Raw genomic sequence first — 20,581 nt, 5'->3', positions numbered from 1 at the left:
ATGGGGGTCGAGCTGTTGCAAATTACACCAGATGTCATTAGTCTTAGCAGTGCATGGGGTGGCGCAATTTATGGTTGCAATTCCGATTTTACCTTGCAACCCTAACTTCCCTTTTAACGTTTTTTTTTTCCAATGAATTTCATAGGTTTTTATTAGTGCAGCTTAAACATAACGTCCCTTTACCAAAGTCTTTTCAGTGAATACTTGTATATACTTGTAATTTGGCATCCAAGATAGAAAGGTTTCGAGGGGATTGGGTCCTCCGATGTATTCTATATCTATGACATGTAATCACCACCGCTGTGCTGCTTCGGGAAATCTTCGGCTCCTGCGTCAATGACATTAATACGCCGCCCTCGAGGACCTCCTCTGACGGCAGACGTCACTGGATGTTATAAGTAGGACGCACGACGCCCGTAGCCTCAGTTCTGTTTTTTCTGCGAACGTGTTCGCTTCGGAGATCTCGGCGCGCCTCGACTCTTTGGAGTTTCTGTTCTTTCTCGATTCTTCAAACCTGTTCGTATTGTGAAGTATATTCTTTGTGAAGATTTCTATTCATCTTCCACCCCGCGTCCGGGCTTTAAGAGTGCCGGGACTGTGGGTCCAAGATGTTGGTGACGGACTCGCACGACGCCTGCCTCTGGTGCCTCGGGGAGGCCCATGACACGGATGACTGTGTCGACTGCCAGTCGCTCACATCCAAAGCCTTGCGGGAGCGCAAGAAGTTGTTGTCCGTAGGTAAGGTGTCCAAGCCACAGAAGTCGAGGTCTGCGGGGCTTCGAGGGGCGACTCTCTGCATAGTCGTCGGAAGTCCAGTGGGTCTCGGTCCCGGAGTCTGCCCCGCCACTCCTCAGCCTCTTCGAGGCACTCCCAGAAGCGCTGTCACTGGTCGCCTTCCCCGTCCTCATCCGAGGACTCCGCCCGTCGGCGGGTCGCTTATCCCACCAAGCATGCAACGCCAGAGGAATGGGCTTCCTTTTGGGAAGAAAAGGTTAGCGATTCTTGAATCGCAGGGCACTGGTCCGTCCGCGCCTCCGAGTGGGGTCGGTCATGATCGGTCGAGAGACACCGCTCGCACGTCTTCGGGCTTGGGTGGTCAGCACGATTCACGGGAGAGGACAAGGGGAATCGTTCTCGTCATGCCCGTTCCAGGTCCCGGTCCTCGACGCGCTCGAGACCGTGTGCACCTGTGGTGTCTTCGAGGAAGACGTTGATGCCAGTGGCGCCCAGGCTGTCGAGGGACACGCTCGGGGCTCCGGCCTCGAGGCTTGTGTCGACGCCGTCGGTGCTGTCGGCGCCGCGTTCGGCGTCGATGCAGATTCACTCGACGCCTTTCAAGGCTGTTTCGTCGGGGGTACCCCGGGGCTCGGTGGAACTCCCTAGAAAGGCTCCGCCAAGGTCAAGCATGGCTTTGTTCCACATTCTGTGCCTTCTTACCGCCATCTTGAGTTTATTTCAGAGGTGGATGAGGGCTCTGTTGATGGCATGGTTCCTGATATGGTGCCAGACGAGATTCTCTCGGGCCATAGCCAAATTGAGGACCTGCGGCAGTCCCTGCACGATGCCAGTGGGCTGGACACCTCTCCGGAGGTGGAGTTTTGTAGGCCTGAGCCTGGCACTCATGCCGTCTCCTCATACCGGCGCCTTATGTCTAGGGTCACCGAGTACTTGGGATGGTCTGCTCCCGTAGGGGATTTTCTTCAGGATGACCTTACGGATATCCTCGACCAAGTTCCACCAACTGACCCGGTACTGGCGTTCCATATGGCTCTACAGAGGAGGATGGCAGCGGCTTGGACTGCTCCGGAGAGTCTCCGGGCAATGGGCAAGTCTTTGCCGTGAAAATCCCGCCCAGCCAGTAGCGACCCCTGCTACCTGACCAAGCACCCCACTCGGGAGAGTTTGGTGGTTCAGGCGGCTACGGCACCGGCAAAGCAGGCATCATATCCTACCATCCTCCTGATAGGGACGACAAGCGTTCTGACGGCTGGGTGAAGAAAGTGTTTTCCTCCGGAGGTATGGCGCTTCAGGCGGCCAACTCTGTATGTGCCTTTGCGCGTTTCACACACACTCTGTGGAAGTGTGTTTCTTTAGCGGCTGAACATATTCCTGAAGGAGACGCACGGGATGGTTTCCTTGCCATGGTTCAGGATGGCAAGGATGCCATGTGTGAGGCCGTTCAGTCGGGTTTGGACATGGCAGATTGCGTCAGCCGGTCCATGGCGGCGAGCACTGTGATGCGCAGGTTTGCGTGGTTGCGGAAGTCTGGGTTTGCTCCTGAAGTGCAGGGCCCGGCTCCTCAACATGCCCTTTGACAGGGAACATCTTTTTGGCAGCAAGGCTGACGAGAGCCTTGAGAGGTTGCAGACCTCAAAAGCTGCAGCGAAGTCGTTGGGCCCTGCAGTTCGCCAACCTCCACCTTTTTGTCCTAGGGGACAGCAATGGAGGGGAGGTTCCTTTCGCTATTACTCATCCTTTGGTAAAGCGAGAGGAGCTGCCAGTCAAAGGGGCCACGGTAGGAGTGCCAGAGGTGGAAAACAAGGTACTCGAGGTGACAAGGCCGCTCGGGCTGTTGCCTCTTTGCCCTCAGGCAACACAGCTTCAGCTCAGTCATGAGGCCATGTCCCATGGTTCCCAGGTTGGGGGAAGGCTGGCGCAGCATTTTGTAGACTGGCGCACCATTACTTCAGATGCGTGGGTTCCGGAGATCATAACCCACGGCTACTGTCTTCCTTTCCGGCAGAGGCCTCAAGACAATCCACCGGGGAATCTCTCTTTGAAGTGTCCGGATCCGCTCCTTGCGCATGAAATTCAATCCCTGCTGGAGAAAAGCGTCATAGAACTGGTGCCTGTAGCGGAGAGGAACAAGGGATGGTATTCCCCTTATTTTTTGATTTCCAAGAAAGACGGGGGGGATTGAGACCCATCGTGGACTTGCGCGGGTTGAACAAACTCCTCAGGAAGGACAAGTTCAAGATGGTTACTCTCTCTCAAGTCCTCCAGGCCCTTCAACTTCAGGACTGGTTGGTGTCTCTTGACCTCAAGGACGCTTATTTTCATGTGCCGATACATCCCAAGCACAAAAAGTACCTGAGGTTCGCGGTTGGCGACTCGCAATTTCAGTTTCGGGTCCTGCCGTTCGGATTGACCTCCGCCCGAGGGTCTTCACCAAGCTCATGGTAGTGGTGGCAGCGCACCTCAGGAAAGGGGGGATTCACGTCTACCCCTTCCTGGACGATTGGTTGATCAGGGTGCGCTCTCCCGAGCAAGTCCTGGATCATATGTCAGTCACCTGCCACTCCCTCCACAAGCTGGGCTTCTCCCTCAACTTGAAGTCCCATTTGACACCAACTCAGAGGCTCCAGTACATCGGAGCAGTGTTACACTCACCTGGTATCCACGGGACGCCACCCAGCTGCGGGGACTCTGGTGCCCTTCTCAGCCGCTCCCTGGTATAATCAGTGGGGAAGTTCTGCCTTGTTATGGATTTTGGCGTGCTCTCCGTCCTGCCTTCTTGGCAGGGGCGCGTTGTCCTATGTGGGCGAGTGCGATCTAGTTACTTCACTGATGCTGCCCTTTAGAGTCTTTCAGGTAGGTCTTATTACTGTTATACTGTAAGCCTTTCTTGGATTCAATAATGTCTTTTCTCTCTCCTTAGGTGCACGGAAGTTAGCCGTGGAACATTGGCTGAATTTGGACTCACCGGCAGGTGATGGTGTTTCGAGAGCGCCTTGATGCGGTAAGTAGGCGTTATGTGCAGCGCTATGATGCCTTGCCTTTGCTAACCTGTTGTCTTTTGTTCCTGTAGGTTGCAGTGCTCACCTGGAGCAAGAAGTCTAAGGCGGTGCTCGTCAATGGGCGACTTGAGAGGTAAGCTGCCGGCACAATTGTAAATGTCTAATGTCTTGTTTCTCTCGTTTTGCAGATCCGACGGTCCGGGAGGCTCGCTGTTCCTTGGATGCTGTTTGCAGGAGCTGAGGGCAGCTAGTGGTGGAATCACAGGTAAGCTGCTGCTAATAACTATGTCCGTTTTGTTTTTCAGGTACTGGTCTTCCGAGGTTTGCAGATGCTGCTGAACATGATGAGCGTCACGTTGCAGGATTGCAAAATAACGCAAAACGTGTTCTCCAAGTCAGGTGTGATTAGATAGAAAGTAGTCCAGGTAAAATAGTCCCTAGGCTACCACACCCAAAACACTATACCGCATAGCTTGGTTGTAAGGAGCCAAGCTATGTGGATGCCTCCATGTTGACTGGAATTGAAATAAAGGTGTATCCAAGCACAAGTCTTCATTAAGTATGAGTCTGGCGCCAAAGGTGTCAGGACTGGCCCCAAGAGGGCATAGGCAAAGGATGCCTAAGCTTGTTGGGGGCCCCAGGCGAGACCCCTCCTGCTCATGGGCCTGCCGGGGGGGTTTCAGTAAGTGGGCCATGACAAGCAGTGCTCGACACGTCCCTGGGGCAGTGTTTTCCTCCCCAGGTGAGGGCTCATCACATTCAGCAGATGGTGCACAAGTTTCAGCTTGCCCAGAGTCTCCCAGCGTTCGAGTTCTTGAGATTGCTCAGCCTCATGGCATCCTGCATTCTTCTGGTGCCAGAGGCCAGGTTGCGGATAAGATCTCTCCAATGGGCACTCCAGCTCCAGTGGTCTGTCCTCCGGCAGGTTGTCGAACCCTGTTCAGGTGCCGTTCTCGGTCGCCCAGGACCTTCTGTGGTGTGCCGCCGAAGACAATCTGATTAAGGGGGCTCCATTTGGCTACCCTGGCCGGAGGTGACGATCGTGACGGACGCATCCCTCATGGGATGGGGAGCTCATGCCAACGAGTTGACAGTCAGCGGTCGTTGGTCTCCGTCGGAGTCCAGACTCCATATCAATCTGTCGGAGCTGAGGGCCGTCAGGCTATCCCTGAAAGCTTTTCTGCCGACTGTGCGAGGGAAGAATGTCCTGTTCCTGACGGCACAACACGGTGCCCATGCACTACCTCAACAAAAAGGGGGTGGGGGGCCAGGGTCACTTCCTCTGTGCAGGGAGGCGATGCAGCTCTGGTTCTGGGCAATCCAGCAAGTTTCGATCTCGGCAGTTCATCTGGCCAGAGACGAAAACGAGACGGCGGATGCTCTGAGCAGGCAGAGCGCGATCTCTCATGAGTGGTAGTTGACTCAGGAGATTCACATGAAGATCTTCGCCCTTTGGGGGACCCCTCAAGTGGATCTCTTCGCCTCCAGTGTCAACCAGAAGTGCGAGAGGTTCTGCTCGCAGGAATTTCCTCCAAAAGGAGCCTTAGGAGACGCGTTCGTGGTGGAGTGGTCATTCCCACTGCTGTACGCGTTTCCTGCAGTCCCCGTCATCCCGCAAGTACTGCGGAGGTTCGTTTCCCGGATGATCCTCATTGCTCCGGCGTGGGCCCAGAGGACGTGGTACCCGGACCTTCTCGACTTGTCCATCTGCCCTCCACGTCGTCTTCCCTACCGAGACAATCTGCTCTCACGGGAGGGGGGGTCAGGTTCTCCATCCAGAGGTCTGATCGCTCAACCTTCACGCTTGGTTTCTGAAAGGTTGAGGTATAAGGATTGGGACCTCCCTGAAGACGTCATGGAGGTGTTGCTGTCGGCCAGACGGGCCGCAACAGAGTCCCTGTACCGTTGCCGTAAGTTCTGCGACTGGTGCAGGGTTAAGAATGTGGATCCTTTTGCATGTCACATTCGCATGGTTCTGTCTTTTTTGCTTTCCTTGGCCCACAGGGGCTTGCAAGTGGGTACCGTTAAAGGTTACCTGGCGGCGCTGTCCATATTTAAGCGCTCGTCTGAAGAGTGTTCCTATTTTAAAATTCCTTTAATTTCTCAGTTTCTGAAAGGGCTCACTAATGTGTTCGTCAGAGGACCCAATCCCCTCGAAGAACAAGTTACTCTTACCTGGTAACGCTCTTTCGATGGGATGGTCCGACGACGTATTCCATATCGCTTCCCCGCTACAGAATTTCTTATGCGATTGCAGTTTACGTTTCCGCAAGTCATTGTGTGTCAGACTCGCAGAAGACTGGTGCCACAGGTTCTGGGAAAAAACTACAACTGAAGCTACGGGCGTTGTGCGTCCTACTTATAACATTCAGTGACGTCGGCCGTCGGAGGAAGTCCTCGAGGGCGGCGTATCGACGTCATCGACGCAGGACGCAGACGCCGAAGATTTTCCGAAGCAGCACAGCTGTGGTGATTACATGTCATAGATATGGAATACGTTGTCGGACCATCCCATCGAACAAACGTTACCAGGTAAGAGAGCAACTTGTTCTTCTAAATCATTCTGGCTTTATAATCTGCTGAAACACCTTTTACAACAATAGAAGAGTTCTACATGTAATAGATAACATGTCCATATAGCCTCTATCGAGACTCTTCCTCACACTAGATGCTGAAAAGGCATTTGATTGTGAACTGGTTCTTTATGGTCAAAGTTCCTCAAACTGGTTTGTTCTGCAGTTTAGGAATATGATTCAGCTGAACTAAAAGAAACCAAAGGTGAAATTGATAGAGAAAAGTTTGTTGTCAGAGGGTGATGTTTTATGGCTTGCATGCCCTGCCAGGAGTGCGGACATCGCCTTTAACTGCCCGCCAGCCCGAGCTAAGGCCGGTCCGAGTGAAGCAAGTGCCTCAGCTCGGGCTGTGGGCCGTTAAAGGCCATGCCTGCCCTCCTGGCAGGGCATGAAAGCCAACAGCATCCCAGGGTTTGTCCGGGCGCATATGGCTTTCACAATTTTTTATCGGGAGATCCGCACTGCTAGCGCAACTGATCTCCCATTGAAAAATGGGGATGGAAATATCTGTCACATATGGAAAAGGGACTATGTCCCTTTTCCATATCTATGGCTCCCAGACCGGAGGCGCTCTGGGACCGGAGCGCAATGCTCTGGTCCTCCAGGTAAATGTCGGGGGAGGGTAGGCAACAGGGAAGGGCTTTCTGTTACCTGCCAATGGGGAAAAAAACGAAGGGGAAAAAAAGCGTCACCTGGGTAAGGGCCTCTGGTGTCTGGGACAGCGTGTTGGGGTTGTGTATTCTTGGCTGCTGTTCCAGCCACCTGATTGGCTGAGCGCCCTTCCCCGGGTGCAAATCCCCATTCACAAAGGTAGCAAATAGGGGTATCCACTGTCACCCTTGCTATTCGCAGCGCACATGGATACCTTTGCACATAGCGCAAGGAATAACATGCAAACTAAGGGATTCACTTGGTGCAACATCTAACACAAAACTACTTTCATGGGCAATATCGTCATAACAGTTTGACCCAATTCTGTTGATTCCAAAAAGTTATTGATTCAAAGCTCACCAAATGGTCTGACCTCTGTCATATTTAAAATTCTAATAGCCTCTAGGTTCACTTATATGTCCAGCTACAAAATTAATTGGCCCAGGGACTCTTGGAAGAAACTCACTGAGGGGGCCTGGAACAAGATACTGAAAATCGTAGAGTAAGAAACTTTATTATAAACATATACTTGGGTGGTATTGCACGCCTTTGAAACTCCATAAAATGCATCCTAACAAATCAAAATCCTGTTGTAGAGGGTGTGGCCAACATGGCTCTACCCTCCAGATCTAGTGGGGGTTCCCAACTTTAAGGGTATTTGGCATGAAGTTAAAGCTAACATTGGTGCCATTTTGGGGAGAATGGCGCTGGATGACCTGGCGTTTTTCCTGGTGCACCTGTCAGGAGGGGAAGGAAGGAATGTGGGGTACGATGAAGAGTTTGTGTACAAATTGGTGTATAGTCGGAACATGGAAACGGAAGGGCCAACCTGAGTTTTCAGTGATATCAAAACTTATGGACCATATCAAGTATGGAGAAACTGATGTTCAGGGTTAAAGGCACACAAAACGAGTTTAGTAGGGTGTGATCCACTTTGCTTCACTTGGTTGCGAAGGAGAATAAAGATTTTCCATAATAACTTACTAGAAAGTCTTCTATTTAAGACACAGAGGCAAGCATTATGCTTCTCTTTCTTTATTAAACATGTCAAGAAGAGCTCAGCAGCAAGATATTTTTGTGCAACCTACATACTAAACATATCTATATTGAAGGTGCACCAAAACATATAACAAAATACAATAAAAACATCAAAAGGTCCATAAAAGTCTCTAATAACGGCCAGAACTCTATTTCCCAAGAATCATCCACAGGTCACAAACATGTGACATAATTCCTCCAATGGGCATGTACCTATTCCCATAAACAGTCCTGAACATGATGCAACTTCCTCTTTCGAGGCTGCAAACTTGGCTGTCCATAAATGATAAGTAGAATCATAACTGTAGGCAGCTTGAACAAGCAGAGTCGAGCTGCAGATCAGACTTGTCCGTGGACGCTGTCGAGAAAAAAGATACAGAAATATAATTACTTCATGCGTATGGCAACACTATTTCCCCTTGCTGGGTGATAGAGAAAAGAGCATTGTATTAGTGCAAAAATTATGCATCGATTTCCCAAATTAACAACAGTTTATTGCAAAGCCCCAAAGTCATTCTTTAGCGTGATGCGCGTCGGTCTTTTCCCTCGTTGAGTGGGATAATGCTTGCCTCCATGTCTTTACTAGAATTAAGACTTTCTAGTAAGTTCTATGTCAAGACCAGAGGCTCACATTATGCTCGTTCATAGCTTACTTAACACAACAGAAGCAGGCTGTTTTACTGGTTTTCTTGATGTCATCTGAACGGACACCAACTTGAAAACTTTGGAGGCCATGGCTCCCCTGACGGATGAAGCGCCAAATAGGAGAATGTCTATCCCTGCCTGTGCTAGGGTCCAACGCACCCATCGTGCCAAGGTAGGGGTCGAAAGTGCTTTGTGGGGTCTGAGAATAGCTATGAGTAGCTGACAGGAGAGGTCTTCAGTGGAGCAGTCACCTCTTTGTAAGCTTTTAAGCACTTTACTAAGCAAAGCTTGGGCTGTTCTCTAAAAGCGGGGTAAGAAATCACTCTTGAGTCGCACTTAGTTCTTCTTCGTATGTGAACAACAATACCGTCAGGAGAAAAAGTCCTGCCTGCTAGGTCTAGAGCTCTGACGTCCGAAACTCTCCTGCAAGAAACTAAGCAAAGCAAAGTAGTAAGCTTGCCGGAGAGAGCCGTACGTGATAGCTCCTCGTTAGGTGGCCACAAGAGAAAAATATTGAGCACTTTATTAAGGTCCCACAGTTTGTCGTAATGGGGCACTGTGAGCCGGACGCCTTCAAGCAATCTGCAAACAAGGTGATGCTCCCCAGCTGGTGCCCCTTGTACTAGGTCGTGGCCTGCTGAAATCGCCGAACGATAGGCGTTCACTGTCCTGTACGCGAGACCTCTTTTGACCAAGGAGGCTAGGAAATTGAGAATCTCTGCTATAGGTGCAGAAACTGGGTGAAAATCCCTGTCCTGACACCAGACCCTCCAGGCGCCCCATGAATTGGAGTACCTCTTGAGGGTAGCGGGGGCTCAGCTTTCCTTGATGAGGTTAACTGCCTTGAGGGACATGCCCGGAGTCTTCCATCTCGTCCTGAAATCCTCCAAGCTGCCAAAGTCAGGGACCCGGTGAGGAGTAGGGGGTGACGTTGCCCCAACAGATTCAATAGAAGATCTGGGAAGCAGGGTAGAAGGATTGGAAAATCCATAGAAAGTTCCAGAAGAACTGGATACCAGGTCTCAGAGGTCCAGACTGGGACTACGAGGACTAGCTCTGATTGCTCCTGATGGGCCTTTGCCAGGGTCCTCGCTATCATGGCAAATGGGGGAAATGCGTAGAGAATTCCCTCTGTCCAAGGCTGCAAGAATGCATCCGTTGCCGAGGCTGCCGGGTAGGGTCTCCAGCTGTAAAACACTGGCAGCTGAGTGTTGAGACGGGAGGCAAAGAGATCCTTGGACATTGGACCCCAGATCTGTTGGAGACAGTGAAAAATGTCCCTGTTGAGTCTCCAGTTGCCGGAATCGGAGTAATGACGGGAGTGCCAGTCCTCTATCACGTTCCTGAGACCTGGGAGATATTCCGCCGTGACGGAGATCCGGTGCTCTAGGCAGAAATGCCAAAAGTCTTTGGCTAGTTCCGCCAGTGGACGTGATTTGGTCCCACCCAGATGATTGATGTATGTTATTGCGGATACGTTGTCCTATTTCAGCAAAATACAGCAACTCGCTTTGTCTCTGGCAAAAGAGCGAACTGTGAATGAGCCTGCAAGGAGCTCTAGGCAATTTATATGCATGTCCAGTTCCTGGGGAGACCAAGTCCCTCCCATGGCTACAGAGCCACATCTCGGTCCCCAACCGCAGCGACTGGCGTCTGATTCGATGATTATATCCGGAGTGGAACTGAAGATGGCCCTGCCGTTCTAGGCTTCCATGTGTGTAAGCCACCAATTGAGTTCTACTCTCACCTGAGGGGACAGTATCAGGCGTTGAGAGTAAGAAAGGCTGTGCCTTAAATGTTGACCTTTCAGTCTCTGCAGTTCTCGATAATGAAGGGAACTGGGAAATATTGGTTGAATAGAGGAGGATAGAAGACCTATCACTCTCGCTAGCTCCCGAAGAGAAATTGGGTCCCTTTGCAGAAGCCTGCCAATCCCCCGCTTGGTGGAGTGTATCTTCTGAAGAGAGCCCGAAGGGTAAACCCGTGTACTATCAATTGCGGTGCCCCCAAGAGAACCTCAGATAACTCACGTGTGCCTGATTAATGGGCGCTGCGAGATGGGCATCCTTTAGGTCCAGGCGCATGAGCCAATCGTCCGGTCTCAAGATTTCCCTGAGCATGTGGATCCCTTCCATCTTGAAATGACGATAGATTATTAAGTCATTGAGCGCTCTTAAATTTATTACAGGGCGCACCTTCTCCTTTCTGCGCACCAGAAAAATTGGACTGAAGAAACCTCCCTGACTCGAGCAGAGGCGGATTGCTCGCTTCTGAAATAAGCAGAGTATTTCGCTGTCTAAAGCTCTCTGATCTATTTCAGACATTACTATGGTGGCGGGGCGACTGGCCTGAAAGGGCTGCGCGAAAAACTCTAGGAGCAGACCGCACGCTGCGTCCCTGGCCCAGGCTTCCCCCGATAAGGTATCCCTAGCCCTCCCAAAAAGAGCTAACCTGCCCCCTATGAGTGTCTGCGGTTCTGGCGCTGCTATGGGCAGACTGACCTGAGGGTTGTTGTTGATTTGTGTTCTTAATGGCTCTCCTCCAGGAACGCCCTCTTCCATGTCCTCTTGAAGGAAAGAAGGTATTGGTGCGCTCCTGCCAGGGATTGTGCTGTGCCCTGTGGTATTGAGGTCTTATGTCGAAGGAATAACGGGCGGAGGAGCGACCTCTACCTCTTCCGGCCCTAAAGAAAAGACTATCTTAATGGAGGCCTGGGCTTTGTCCAATGCTGTAATGTACCGACGAACTTTGTCATCTCCTTCATGAAAGGATCTCCAAAGAGTAAACCTTGGGTGGCAGCACCTGACTCAGTGTTTGCCAGTTCAGCCAGCTTAGTGTCGATTTTAAAGAGGATGCCTTTTCGACGCTCAGTGGAAATAGCACAGCTGGCATTTCCAAGTAGACAGTTGGCTCTCTGGGCCCAACCCGAGAAAATCACTGGGTCAATAGGATCTGCTGAGCCGGTCGCTGCATCCACCAGGTCCAAGATCTTTGCAAGGGGGCCAGTGACATCTAGAAGCTTGTCCTGACAGGACTTCCAAGCCCGGTCGATGCCTTTCCTGAGGTCTTTCACATTCTTGCCCAATAAATGTGATAATTCTGGAGTCTAGCTCCTGTGTTAGAACCACTTTATCTTGAATCTCTGGGCGTGGGCATTCGGCCCTGTTAGGCAGAATCATATGCAGTACCCTTAGGGAATACTACATACAATTAAGACTGCAAGTGATAGTACAATTTCACCTTTGGTACAAGCCTGTCCTACACAGTAAAGTGGTAGCGATGGCTGAGCAGCCAGACTTATCTGAAGAGCAAATGAGCAGTAATAGGTATTACACAAAGGACTACAATTACTGTGACTCACGCAAACACTGACTTAAGGTTTCTGGTTAAAAAATATAAGTACATTTATTTTTAAACCATCTGTTCACAAAACACTTCACTTCTATTAAAATAAAACCACACTCTAAATATATTACACACAACCACTTCCTCTCGTTCAGGTCAATTCAAGGCAAGTACATTAGAATTTGACAGAACAAAGACATTACCGTGGGTTAATACGCGATCACTTTTTGACAGTAATGCCAGTTCGGTCTTAAGAAAATAAAACGTACCCGCGAGAAGAAATGTACCCGAAGTCAAACACACTTAGCACATAGAATTAAAACAAGGGAATAGTGGATAAAAATCATAGGCAATGCTTTTGTCAAGGCAATAGAATCAGTGGATGTTTTCTAAGAGGCAGATACGTCAATAGGCCTGCGCCAGTGTCAAATGGAGCAGGGGCTCTGTTGTCAAGGATCACACGGTTAGAATAGTTCCAGATTAACGTTGCCAGGAGTACTGGATATTGTCAAACGGAAGCAAAAGTTATAAAACGGAAGGAAGAAAGGACAAGCCTTCGGGAAGGAAAAGGGTTCACCCCGATTCCTCAAGGTCGGACGGAGAGAACGATCAAATGGACACAGTACCTTATTAGGATGAAGAAAGCTGGTGCTACGGCAGTTGTTCCTGGTAGTTCCTGCATACTCGCGGTTCCTGAAGCTTCAGTCGTGGGAACAAGAAGGACGACGTCTGGAGCGATCTGCACTACCCAGGGATGAAGCCAGCAGCAGCAAAGCAATGATGAATAAAAGGTGCGCTCCTTAAAAACATGAGAGGGCTCTTCTGATGGCTATCCGGACCACTAGAGCTCAGTACAGCGATTTCGACCCAGAAGAGGATTCTCTGTCTGTAGAAGGTGAGCTGGTTGACCCCACCAAGCTCAAGGGAAGAGGACTCCGGACTGGATCTTCTCTGTCGTTGAAGGGTAGATGGCTCAGGGCTGCAGCAGGGCTTCACCAGGATCCAGGAGTTGCAGCAGCCGTCTTCTCCACTTCTGTTCGGTTCTTGTAGTTCCAGTGGCGACTCTGACTTCCAGCTCAAGAGTCCTGCTTTTTATGCCAAAATCCCCCATTCACACAGCCTAGCTGTAAATCACACAGCAGGGGGGGTTGTCCAGCCCGCACAACCACCTCATCCAATCAACACAAAGTGCGACTTGGGTCTCCAAGGAGAGCCTGTGCAGGGAGTTACTAAACCGCTCCTCACATTCAGCCCACCTAGACACCCAGAAGCCAAAGGAGGGCTTCTTTGCAGAAGCCTGCCAAAGGCCGGAGAACAAGGAAACCAAACCTGGCTTGGAGCGAAAAGCAAACAACAAGAAAGACCTTTCCAACACGAAATGGCGAAAAACCACGCTAGGACCCATGATAAAAACGATATGGGGTAGTGGGTTTTATGTTCACGTCTGTCACCACAGCCAGAATACTAACACGGGAATCTGTGTAAAAATTATAGTTACCACTGCCACCAGCCATGTCGAGTCGGGAAGGGGGACACAAAATGCCCCTTGAGTTACAGGACGACAGGGGAAAGATATTCCCTTCCAGTACTCCATTGTAAAATGGTTTGTACTGGATCCGTGTTTTAAAAGGACTCGTAAAACCAATGGGGACTTTACATGTTTCTGGGGGACAGTAGTCATCCCCAGAAATGAAGTTAACAAGGGAAGTCTAAAAGACATCCCTGTGTCACTGCACTAAAGATGCTGTGCGACACACAAGTAAAAAGATGTTTCCAAGGAGTTGGTGACACTCCATAGCCCATGAGCACAAAAAGTACAACATACATAAAAAATACACTGTAAGAGTGGGAAAAAAGGCTCACACTCTTACCAGGTGGAAAAAATAAACCCCAGAAATCCAGCAAAGCTGCTGAGAGACTCACTAGGTAAGGGAAATTAGCCATAAATGAGAATTCTCCCTAACAGGCCCGAAGTTTCACTCTGACCTCTTTATCGAGTGGCTTACGCAGCCTTTTGAAAATGTAATCGGTCGTTCTAGACGATGGCTCCGTGTCAGTGGATCGGAGATGTATTAGGAATTTGGGCGCGAACATCCCCTTTGCAGGAGGCTGTTCCCGGATGGGCTTCCTGGGGATGGGGACGCCACAATCTCAGAGCTTGAGGGTCTTGAACCCAAGATTGGAGTATCTTCATCTGAAGAAGAGTGCGAGTGATCGCCGTTGTACATTCTAGCACTCCGATCGTCTTCCATGCCCTGTTCGTCTCCCTCCGGGCTTGAGGGTCTAGTACCCCTGTTCTCTTCCTCGGGGTAAGAGGGTTCATCAAGGGAAGGGGTTACCTTCCTATTCATAAAGGCTTTTTTCAGCCTGGAGAAGGCTTCCGATACGGCAGCAGTGGCAGGTTCTGGTTGGCTTGGGGGGTGAGGGGGTCATAGAGCTTTTGCTCTTATGAGCCGGGCTACATCCCCCCCTTGTGTAAGGTGCTTCCTCTTTTGGGTCCTTTTACATCCTGTCGGAGATGCTTCTTGCATGCGCTCCTCCATATTTTCCAGGCGCTGCTGTATTGGCAGTAGCTAACCTGCCACAGCCTTTTTAATGCTGTTCTCAACCGTGGATCCCATTACCTTATGAAGGCTTTTTTCCATCGCCACTTCATCGATATAGCATGTATCCTCCTCACCTTCAGAACAAGCCTTATCTGATTGAGGGGACTGTGTGCTGTTGAATCAGGCAACCCCAACAGCAAAATGAGAAATGTAAAATTCCCCTCTCCTTTTTTTAAATTTTTTTAAATATTCCTGAGGTAATGAGGCAAAGAATAGTGGCTCCGGCGCTCGCATTAACCGTTATAAATCTGAATGGAAATGCTCAGCGCCGGAATGCCAAGTAATGGACTAGAGAGAGCGAGAGCTCCCTCTGGTGGCTCATGAGTGGCACTGCGAGTAAACAAAGGCTGCGCTGGCTTCCCCAAAACCTGTGTGAAGCTGCAGTGGGTCGGGGAAGCGAGCGCGGACAGGTCGCTGGATCTGCTTGAGCGGATCCTGAAGCGCTAATGCGCAAAAGGCACAAATAAAGATTTATGTATCGAAGAGGTCTCTGACGCCAGCAGGAAACAGCTGGCGTCGGAAGAGGAAAGGAACAAGGAAGCTACGGAGCGGCAGCAAGTACAAAACAGTAAATCACAATAACTTTCAATACGGCATGGTACCAGTCAATTATAAAATTACATATAAACAAATTAACGTTATGCTAAAGGATTAACCTATTACATAAATAGTTCTGAACATGAAATGTACTTATCTCTTGTTTTGAACAGCAAAGAAAGAGGAAGTTACATCATGTTCAGGACTGTTTATGGGAATAGGTATATGCCCATTGGAGGAATGATGTCACATGTTGGTGACCTGTGAATGATTCTTGGGAAGCCTCATGGGAAATGGAGTTTTTATTAGAGACCTATTATTAGAGACATCTCAAAGATGTGTATCTGGGTTTTAGGCCTTTAATTTGATCATCTGGTGAACAAAGGGTTGGGTAATAGTGGATTATTGTTAGTATTCCCTTATAGTGCATTCCTTTTAGAATTTTCTGAAACATTTATTCTAGGATATTTATTGAGCTGGTTATTTGACAGTTTCTTCCAGATCTTTGATTTGTATAATGCTTTACTTGAACTTGAATAAAGAAACTTAACTTTGAAAAAGAAATGCTCTGGTTCCCTCCGATAAACACTGTTGCTATGCCTCCTCTTATCTACAAATAATTCTCACAGAGCATTTCTCCATTTTATTCTTCAGACAATCTGTTTGTGATCATAGCAATGATTTCTTATTAAGGCTGTCAAAATGTCTTACCTCACAATTGCAGAATAATCGGATCACAGCATCCATCCCGGTTCCTCTTTGAAAGTTTGTAGACAAGAACGCATCAACACATGTTTTTTTATTTTTTTCTATTGATCATAGACTGCTTTGTCTACTGGCTGTTTAGGCACCAAATACTTTGGTCCTGATTGGTTCATACAAAACTGTGTTCTCTGAAACTTTCTTGTAAACGGGTATGTCACAACATTTTGGTTGTGCCAACCTTAGAGTGTAGTAAGGCGGGACAACCTGCATTGTCAATTATAACCTTTGAAGCAACATCATGTTGTAATACTGTCTATTGACAATGAAATACTTGACAAATGAAGGGTAAAATGTAACCTTTCCTTAAGTAGTATAATGGGACACGATGCTGAGGTTCTTGTCCAGTCAGTTTTTCAGAACTAAATAGCCTCATTATTTTCATATGAGTGCTTTTGTAAATAAATTTGCCAACCATAACTATTATTTTATGTTTAAGTGCTTGTTTTTGCAAATTGCTGATTCAATAAACTCAAAGCAAAGATCTTTATGTACAGTCTTGTGAAAATGACATATTTATCATATATAAGATGAGTACCTTTTTTTATTATTTCAACTCGAAAAAAATGTAATGTAAACTTGATGAATGCTCACAACCTACATTTATTCTAATTCAGTTTTATATTTTGTCTTTAGTCATAGAGTTTTGAGACATACTGCGGTTGTGTGTACCAGCAGGTCATTGAATGTGCAAGCTACTGCCAGCAGAAGTAATGCTCTTGAAGAGGAAGAAAGCAAAGGCGGAAGCATGCTGGTATTTGTGGATGTGGAAAATGTAAACACTGTAAGTTTTGACAGATTTGTATGCATTTCTGTTCTGCCTGTATTAATAATTCATAAAGGTGTATTTTTTCTTTTTGTGTGGCTGAGATGTTATTGATGAAGAGTTGCTTTCCGTCTGTTTTACATCTTGATCCACTTTTTTGCCTCCCCTATGTATCCGTTTACAGTGTGGCCACTGGGTTGGTCTCCATTCAGATCAGATAAGTGAAAGACTTCTAGAGCCTTTGTTTAGTCCGCTGAAATATTACCTGCATCAGTATATCGTCTACAGTTTTACCCTTACACTGAACACAACAGTCTCTTTGACATACCTAAATCGTGATGCTTCTATGTGACAGTTGAGTACTCTGCTGGTACCGATCATACTGTGAGATAATAGCTTTTGCCCTGCGCTCTCTTGCCAGTCTCCTGGCGCCATGTTCAGATTCTAACCACACATTTTGCTGGAAGAAGACATCTGGCTTTCTCCAAAAATCTTCCACAGATAAGGAATCTTTACTCCTAGCAGATACATTCTTCCCATATTCTTTTCACATCATGTTGGGCATAGAGCACAGGTCAAAAAAGCCCTTGGATGACTTTTACCCTGTAAAATGTGTATTAGAGGGATAAGCACATAGACTGCATCTACTGCTTGTACCCCAATCATACTATTGACAATTGTGACATCTGAAAGGGATTCATCGCAAACACTGCAGGGTAGGCACAGACCCCAAGTGTGTTAGCATAAATAGTGTGACATATCCACCTTCAGAGGCAGAGTCCTCCAGCAGTGTGGCAGCCATAGGCTCCAGAGAAAAAGCCTCAGCAAACCAAAAAAGATGGGTCTGAAGAAAGACTTCACAGATTAGAAAAGCAGGGAAAACAGAAAAACAGGATTCCTGTCAGTACCTCGACACACAGTCAACTCGTGCCTCATCTAATAAAAACGGGGGAAGAATTTCACATGATGAAAACCACATCAGCGGGAACAACATTGTCGGTAACACCCCACAAATCATCAAGAGGCCCGTCGACATCCTCATCTAAATCATTTAAAGGATGATTGTTGACAACACCACCATCCTTGAAATAATGGGCCCATTGAGCAGTCTCTGCAGGGCCATCAGCAGCATGATTGTTGAAGTGAGCAACAGATCAGTCATCAAAGCCATTGCTGAAGACCTCATCGGCAAGATCAGCACCATCTATGGGACCAGCAAAGCCAACCCAATTATCAGACTTTTCGTCGACCCGCAAAACGTGAAGGTCTCAGTCATACTTGTTGACGATTGTGCTAAAAGACTGGGATGATGGAAGAACCGTTATCAGAAAAAGCAGGAAAACGTGCATGCTCTCATCAGAGGGACATAAAGGAGGGAAAGACAGACAACCACCAACCCATAACCCTCCTACCATTGACCCATTTCACCTATAGTGGTCACAGAGGTTATACCAGATCAGATCCTGGGAGACCGCATTAATTTGGATTTTGAAGCAGAGCAGGGGTTTTCACTTATATTCTCTCATTCTGATGACTGTGTGGCAGTAATTAATTTTCCCTCCCCACAAAAGGAAAATAGATGCCAGCCACAACAAGCTCTTACCCCACAAAGGCTCACACCCATGATACCCGCACCAGGGCCGGGGATACACCCCGAAATGCTTCTGTTGATGCAGCTACTAACATCCCTATAAACCTTGTCCTCGGAATTGAACAAGCGAATACCATTCCCTCAGGATTGACAATACATATCATTGCTACAGGAACCTCAAAACCCTTAAACGTTCCTTACGAGAGCAAGGTCCAGGTCATAAATGCAACCATATAAAGAACAAACCCTGCCACGATCCCCATCAACCCTGATCGATCAGGAAGAGGGGTAATTACCCCAAACTGATTAAGACAGAATAAAGGCTAATGCGCAATCCACAAAATGATCTGTACCTCCTGGACAATGAGGGATGTAAGCCGTATGCTTTTGGCAAGAAAATCCTAGCCACTGGGGCCCCTAAAGTAAAGGTGACAAACTCACTGACCATTAGGGCCCGATATGATAGGGAAATGTGGCGTTGCATTTCACTGCTGGAGCACTTGCTGGAAAAAAAGAGAAAGGAAGCCCTAGAAGTGCTCAAAGACGGGGAAGAGGCATCCAATCACTATATTAATATTGCAGTCGATGTGGCTGAGGTAGTCTTTAAAAAAATATGCAATGGAACGGTACTATGGTGACAAGAATGACTCGGCTGCAAATATTGTAGGGCGGAAGTACAGTCAAAAGTACTAGACCTGACGTGCTCCTACGTCCCGTCCGCTTTACTCCATACTGTATGTACGTCCCTCGCTAGGGACAGGAAATGAGACCTTTTTCACAAGTAAAATGGTCTTCCCCATTAAATTTAGATGCACGCGGGGGCGCAGGCCTGTGTCCATGCGCTTCCCTGACTGCCCACCCGCAACGCTCCTCAGTCCTCTTTTACGCATTGATGGCAGCGGACCGATTTCACCAGCGCTCCTGAGTTAGGCCTCAGGCCTTGTAATTCCACGCGCACTGCCCCAGGATATTTTTTCCCTTTTTTGTCCATAGGCAATTCTTCAGCGTTTAACGTACTCTGTCCTCTGGTGCCATGCTCATCCCCGGCGAATGTCGACGGCGGCAGGATTAAGCCGGTGTCCGGCCTATGAGGGTTCCTTCCCCACGTCAGATCCACACACGCTCTCCCTCAGGTACCTTGGTCCAGACAACGGCTGGGATGGCTGCTCAGCGTGCAACACTATCACCCTGCATTTGTTGAAGGACCGTTTGGCCAGGTGGAGGGAGCTGTTCTCCAGATCACCTCTGGAGACCCTCAAGGAGTACATCAGGAGGAATACCGGGCCAAAGGTAGGTGCCCTGTTCCCCTCGGTATCCTGCAAGGGCGACACATTCCCTGGGAAGCATCCAAGCGGGAGGGGCCTTCCAGGTCCTAAGACCAACAAGGGGACTGTTAGGCAGAATCCTGGCCAGTTCCCTTAGGATACCACTGCACAAGATTAAGACTACAGGTGGTAGTACAATTTCACCTTTGGTACACGCCTGTACTACACAGAGTGGTAGCAGAGCAGCCAGACTTATCTCAAGAGCAAATGAGCAGTAGTAGAGATTACACAAAGGACTACAATTACTGTGACTCAAGCAAACACTGACTCAAGGTTTCTGGTTGTAAAAATATAAGTATATTTATTTTTAAACCATCTGTTCATAAAACACTTCACTTCTATTAAATTAAAACCACATTTCAAATACACTACACACAACCAATTCCCCTTGTGCAGATCAATTCAAGGTAAGTACATTGGATTTGACGGACCGGTGTTGTGAAATAAAGACGTTACCGCTGGTTAATATGCAATCACTTTTTGACAGTAATGACAGTTCAGTCTTACTAAAGAAAGGCGTATCCGCGAGAAGAAATGTTACCAAAGTCAAACACACTTAGCACATGAATAAACACAAGAGAGTTGGGGATACAAATCATAGGCAAATTTTTTGTCAAGGCAGGTAGAATCAAGAGACACTTTCTAAAACGCAGATAAAAGTCAATATGCCTGCGCCAGTGTCAACGGGGACAGGGTTCCTGTTGTCGAGGATCACAAGGTTAGAACAGTTCACGATTGGAGATTGCCAGGAGTACTTGGATATTGTCAAAAGGGAGGCAAAAGTTATAAGAGGGAAGGAAGATAAGGACAAGCCTTTGGTGAGGAGAAAAGGGTTCACCCTAGTTCCTCGAAGTCGGACAGAGTACCTTATTCCGCTGAAGAAAGCTGGTGCCACGGCAGTTGTTCCTGGTAGTTCCTGCAGACTCACGGTTCCTGAAGCTTCAGTCGTGGGGAAAAGGAGGACAACGTCTGGAGCGATCTGCACTACCCAGGGATGAAGCCAGC

The 20,581-nt window shown here is 48.4% G+C and overlaps 1 protein-coding gene across 4 annotated transcripts in view; it reads left to right on the top strand.

Moving 5' to 3' along the window:
* TRAPPC8 (trafficking protein particle complex subunit 8) overlaps positions 1-20,581 on the top strand; it is a 2,435,788-nt gene that overhangs the window by 1,989,378 nt on the left and 425,829 nt on the right. For all 4 annotated transcript variants that reach the window (XM_069620968.1, XM_069620966.1, XM_069620965.1 and 1 more), the window contains one exon: positions 16,531-16,678. In XM_069620968.1, the coding sequence (XP_069477069.1) occupies positions 16,531-16,678 (148 nt within the window). The remainder of the gene's footprint in view (positions 1-16,530; positions 16,679-20,581) is intronic.

Source organism: Ambystoma mexicanum, chromosome 5q, assembly GCF_040938575.1.
Source record: "Ambystoma mexicanum isolate Mex_15411 chromosome 5q, UKY_AmexF1_1, whole genome shotgun sequence".
NCBI lineage: Eukaryota > Metazoa > Chordata > Amphibia > Caudata > Ambystomatidae > Ambystoma > Ambystoma mexicanum.
Note: the sequence above shows the minus strand (reverse complement) of the source record. Positions and strands in the feature narration are given on the sequence as shown.